At 35.7% G+C, this 6009-nt stretch overlaps 1 protein-coding gene across 2 annotated transcripts in view; it reads right to left on the bottom strand.

The window, feature by feature from the left end:
• Positions 1-344: 344 nt before the first annotated feature.
• LOC125256211 overlaps positions 345-6009 on the bottom strand; it is a 37795-nt gene continuing 32130 nt past the window's right edge. For both annotated transcript variants that reach the window (XM_048171978.1, XM_048171979.1), the window contains exons 4-6: positions 774-942; positions 537-680; positions 345-444 (exon numbers count right to left, since the gene is read on the bottom strand). In XM_048171978.1, the coding sequence (XP_048027935.1) occupies positions 410-444; positions 537-680; positions 774-942 (348 nt within the window). In that variant the 3' untranslated portion in view covers positions 345-409. The remainder of the gene's footprint in view (positions 445-536; positions 681-773; positions 943-6009) is intronic.

Here is a 6009-nt window from a genome sequence, read left to right as displayed (position 1 = left end):
AATTATGATACTTGCTCAGGCATTTGATGGGTTTTCTTATCTCTATCAGCTTGATTTCTAATGTTAATGAGAACATATTTCTATAGTAAAACCATTCGGCATGGAAGCCCAGGCACAGATGGAGAGTAAAACATTCGGTCCCATGGAGTAAAGAGAGAACACACTACAGACACACCAAAATAGTATTCCTGCAGGGGGCGCTCGAAATAATAAACGTAGTAAAACATGCAGAGACTCTTGAACCTCAGAGTGAGAAAACTTTATTGATAAAGACAAGCAAATATAAACAATAAAGTCTTTTGAATTGCATTTTTAAAAATCACTGAAAGAGAGAGCACAAGATTAAACAATCATCAGTATTTATTATGAGAAAAACAATAGAAGAACAAAAAACACACTTGAAGAACCTTTAAAGTTCAGTGTTCTGCTTTAGATCAATACTTCCTGAAAAAGATGAACACATAAAGCCACAAATAAGTAAATCTCATAGATTATGTAAAATCAGTTCGTGAGGAATTATATCATCAATGAGGCACCTGATGTGTGAATATGTGCTTGATGTTGTTCAGCTCTTCTGGATCTGATGTCATAAACCAGAAGAATGACAGTAGCCACGCCCACCAGAGCAGAGAGAACCAATCGGATCACAGCTTCAGTAGGACCACAACAGTGGACAGAGACTGAGGAATAAAAACATCAAACTGAGATCAGCTCAGACAATAAACACTAATATCAAGAATATCTGAAGGACAGGAGAAATGATCTCTACTCACCATAGACAGAAACTCTGAAAGCTTTTAATGATCGTTTTGCTCCAGTTATCAGCACATAATCTCCAGCATATTCAGTTCTGGTGTTTGTGATGGTCAGAGATCCAGTTTGATTGTCCAGCTTCAGTCTGTCTCTGAATCTCCCATCAAGAACATCATCATATACAGTGATGTTGTTGGCCGTCACATTGACCCGTTTATTGATTTCAGCAATTAAAGTGTTTTCAGTCCAAAACCACCACTCAATCTTATCACCATCCATTTTTTCAGTAAAATCAGAGTTTAGAGTGACTGAATCTCCCTCCTTCACAGCCTTCAGTTCTGTATCACATGAAGAACAAAGTTTTTCACAGATTAAAGCTTTAAAATCACTTGATGTTGGTTTGATAAAGCTTCACTAAAATGCAAAAATCATTAGGATATTAAGTAAAGACTATGTTCCATGAAGATATTTTGTAAATGTCCTACTGTAAATATATCAATAATTTTCCCTTTATTGGTAATTTGCTTACTTGCCTAAGGACTTTATTTAGACAACATTAAAGGCGATTTTCTTAATATTTTGATTTTTTTTCACCCTCATATTCCAGATTTTCAAATAGTTGTATCTCGGCCCAATATTGTCCTGTCCTAACAAAACCATAAATCAATGGAACGATTATTTATTCAGCTTTCAGATGATGTATAAATCTCAATTTCAAAAAATTGACCCTTATGACTGGTTTTGTGGTCCAGGGTCACATTTGTTCTTTATTTCTTATCAAATGTCTTAATTGTTTCACATTTCAGACTGATTTCAGAGTTTCTCTTATTGCTTTATGGAGCAGGAACAGATCTCCTGCTATAACTGTGTGTATAAAAGTGTTCTCTGATTAATATTCAACAGCTGCGCATTACGACGCTGCTGTAAACACTCTGCTGTAAATGCATACTTTGTTATGAGCGAAATCGCATTAGTCCTTACAGCTATACAATACTCAAATCCACTACAGCTGATGAAGTCACTGACAGCTTGGAGGAAGTTTTCAGTCATCATATCTGATCCTTACCATCAGATCAGACTGTGGCCCACAGTTCATGTCTGCACAGTTTCAAATGTCATTCTACATGTGTAGACAACACCAAAATGGGCAAAGGTGAAGGGATGCATCCATATTAAAATGCTTTCCAGCAGAAGAATCAGGTTAATATTTATAAATAACTTTATGATTTTCATTAAAGTAAATAGTCTTAAATAGTCTTAAACAGAACAAAAGAAGTGAAACTGTATGGATTAAAATTTTAACTGGTGATAAAAAATTAAACATATATTAAACTCACCAAATACACGGAGAATGAAAAACTTTTCCATATAGTTGGTCAGTAGTCTATATTCTCCAGCATATTCATCTGTGATGTTTGTGATGGTCAGAGATCCAGTTTGATTGTCCAGCTTCAGTCCTCTGAATCTCCCGTAAAAAACATTATCATATATAGTGATTTTGTTTGTCTGTTTAATGAATTGGGCTATTAAAAAGTTTTCAAACACCCACTGAATCCGATCATTATCCTTAATTTCATTAAGAGTAGAGTTTAGAGTGACTGAATCTCCCTCCGTCACTAACTTCAGTTCCGCCTCACCAAACGCACCTGAAGAACAGAGTTTTTCAGATTAAAGCGTTAAAATCGCTTGATGTTGCTTTGATGAAGCTTCATTTAATCTTCTCTAACTAATTTAACCAGTCATTTATTACATGGTATCAGAACAGAACCAACTGAATCCATTAAAACATGTTTAAAACTCACCATCCAGACGCCAGAAACACAAACAGAACAAAACAATCCAAAACATCTTCAGCACTTTCAGTCCACAAATATGAAAAGGCAAACTCTTCAAAACTGCTTAAGTAATAAAATGACAGATGTGCTGATGTGAAGCTGCTCTGTAGTCGCCTCCCCCCAAACACTCCCCAACCTTACCACATCACACGAGAAAAAAAAAAAAAAACTGTCTGAAACTTTTTGTGCAATTCGGAGAGTGCTCCACACAGGTGAGTGGGCCTGTACAAAACACCTGTAGTAACACACTCTCCTCTGTGCCCTAGACACTTTTTAACTTTTTACACACACTGTTGTGTACATAAATCATACAAAATACTCTATTACATATGTTTGTTTACATGCTCATGCACAAAAAAAAAAAAAAAAAAAAAACATTTTGCACTGTTCCCCAGCCAGCTGCTTAACTTACAATGTTTCTCTTTGCACATGTACAGTATTTATGTGAAAGCATTTGTATATTTTAATGTATTTATATATAGTATATGTACAGGTGCTAGTCATATAATTAGAATATCATCAAAAAGTTGATTTCACTAATTTCATTCAAAAAGTGAAACTTGTATATTATATTCATTCATTACACACAGACTGATATATTTCAAATGTTTATTTCTTTTAATTTTGATGATTATAACTGACAACTAAGGAAAATACCAAATTCAGTATCTCAGAGAATTAGAATATTGTGAAAAGGTTCAATATTGAAGACACCTGGTGCCACACTCTAATCAGCTAATTAACTCAAAACACCTGCAAAGGCCTTTAAATGGTCTCTCAGTCTAGTTCTGTAGGCTACACAATCATGGGGAAGACTACTGACTTGACAATTGTCCAAAAGATGACCATTGACACCTTGCACAAGGAGGGCAAGACACATAAGGTCATTGCAAAAGAGGCTGGCTGTTCACAGAGCTCTGTGTCCAAGCACATTAATAGAGAGGCGAAGGGAAGGAAAAGATGTGGTAGAAAAAAGTGTACAAGCAATAGGGATAACTGCACCCTGGAGAGGATCGTGAAACAAAACCCATTCAAAAATGTGGGGGAGATTCACAAAGAGTGGACTGCAGCTGGAGTCAGTGCTTCAAGAACCACTACGCACAGACGTATGCAGGACATGGGTTTCAGCTGTCGCATTCCTTGTGTCAAGCCACTCTTGAACAACAGACAGTGTCAGAAGCGGTTAAAGACAAAAAGGACTGGACTGCTGCTGAGTGGTCCAAAGTTATGTTCTCTGATGAAAGTAAATTTTGCATTTCCTTTGGAAATCAGGGTCCCAGAGTCTGGAGGAAGAGAGGAGAGGCACACAATCCACGTTGCTTGAGGTCCAGTGTAAAGTTTCCACAGTCAGTGATGGTTTGGGGTGCCATGTCATCTGCTGGTGTTGGTCCACTGTGTTTTCTGAGGTCCAAGGTCAACGCAGCCGTATACCAGGAAGTTTTAGAGCACTTCATGCTTCCTGCTGCTGACCAACTTTATGGAGATGCAGATTTCATTTTCCAACAGGACTTGGCATCTGCACACAGTGCCAAAGCTACCAGTACCTGGTTTAAGGACCATGGTATCCCTGTCCTTAATTGGCCAGCAAACTCGCCTGACCTTAACCACATAGAAAATCTATGGGGTATTGTGAAGAGGAAGATGCGATATGCCAGACCCAACAATGCAGAAGAGCTGAAAGCCACTATCAGAGCAACCTGGGCTCTCATAACACCTGAGCAGTGCCACAGACTGATCGACTCCATGCCACGCCGCATTGCTGCAGTAATTCAGGCAAAAGGAGCCCCAACTAAGTATTGAGTGCTGTACATGCTCATACTTTTCATGTTCATACTTTTCAGTTGGCCAAGATTTCTAAAAATCCTTTCTTTGTATTGGTCTTAAGTAATATTCTAATTTTCTGTGATACTGAATTTGGGATTTTCCTTAGTTGTCAGTTATAATCATCAAAATTAAAAGAAATAAACATTTGAAATATATCAGTCTGTGTGTAATGAATGAATATAATATACAAGTTTCACTTTTTGAATGGAATTAGTGAAATAAATCAACTTTTGATGATATTCTAATTATATGTCCAGCACCTGTATAGTCAGACTCTCTCAGTAGGTTAGTTGTGTATACTGTAGTTATCCACCAACATATAAAATAACTGCACATCTTTAATGCATGTGATCTATCTATATTTAAGCTCATTAATTCAAGCTCACTTTGAGGTCAGGTGGGTCTTAACTTGATTAATGACATCAACAAAAATAAACTGACACATAACATGTTAAAAATGTCTTAACAAGATGAAGATTCTTGTTAACTTTCATCCTGTTGCTTCATCTTGATGTTGCTTCATCAAGATGGAGCAACAGTTTCATCTTGTCACGAGATCCTGTGAGTGTCTGGCTCTGGTCTCTCCTGTAACTGTCTTCAGGTCATTTACCACAAAACCGGTCATAAGTCGAAGCAACATCTAACAATACACTGTATGGGTTAAATGATCGATTTTTCTTTTATGCCAAAAACCATTAGGATTAAGTAAAGATCATGTTCTATGAAGAAATTTTGTAAATTTCCTACCGTAAATATGTGACTGTGTGTGTTGAATGGAGTAATTCACAGAGATCAGGTGGATGGTTACTCAAGATTGCTTTACTGGGCCAGTATGGGGGTAGAATTGTTGCAATTTTCCAAATAAGAGATTCACAAAAAAAAAAAAAAAAAAAAAAAAAAAAAAATTGAATTAGATCCAGAAATATATGTTAGGAGTTTCACAAAAATTAATTAAATTCACAATATTGTGCCATAATTAAACAAACAAATCCAGGATTTTGCAAATAAACATGATCTGCTTTGCAAAGGAAAACTTGACTCGCAAACAAACAGAATGAGAAAGTGAAACAGAAACAGAAACAGAAAGTGATGTGCAAATACAAAGGTCAGTTTGAGCGAAAACAAATATATGTATTGTGTCTTACAAATATAAATAAATGAGCCTATGTCATATTTCACAAATATTTACAAAACATCCTACAAATGGCATGTAATTTTTGAACAAATAGCAAATCTAATGCATACAAATGCACACCTGTCTGTTACAATTGTAAAACACTTGTCTTTTTATGAGATCTCTCGCCTTGATTTTCTCACAAATGCAATTGAGCAACTTTTTCTTCCAAAACAGCAAATGGTGCTTTAATATTACACTAGTTTCCCGAGAGAAGCCCTGAAACATGCGTTTATAATAATAATAATAATAATAATAATAATAATAAACTTTAAAAATTTAATTTTATAGCGCCTTTTTGATTCTCAAAACGCTTTAAAAGAAAATACAAATAAAATGGAATAGGGGAAATAAAAGACAGAAACATGCATCAAAACACATTTCAAGACATATATAGGCTATATGAAGATATATATATATATA

Source organism: Megalobrama amblycephala, linkage group LG21 (assembly GCF_018812025.1).
Source record: "Megalobrama amblycephala isolate DHTTF-2021 linkage group LG21, ASM1881202v1, whole genome shotgun sequence".
Lineage (NCBI taxonomy): Eukaryota > Metazoa > Chordata > Actinopteri > Cypriniformes > Xenocyprididae > Megalobrama > Megalobrama amblycephala.
The sequence above is the reverse complement of the archived record's forward strand: the minus strand, read 5'-3'. Positions and strand labels throughout refer to the sequence as shown.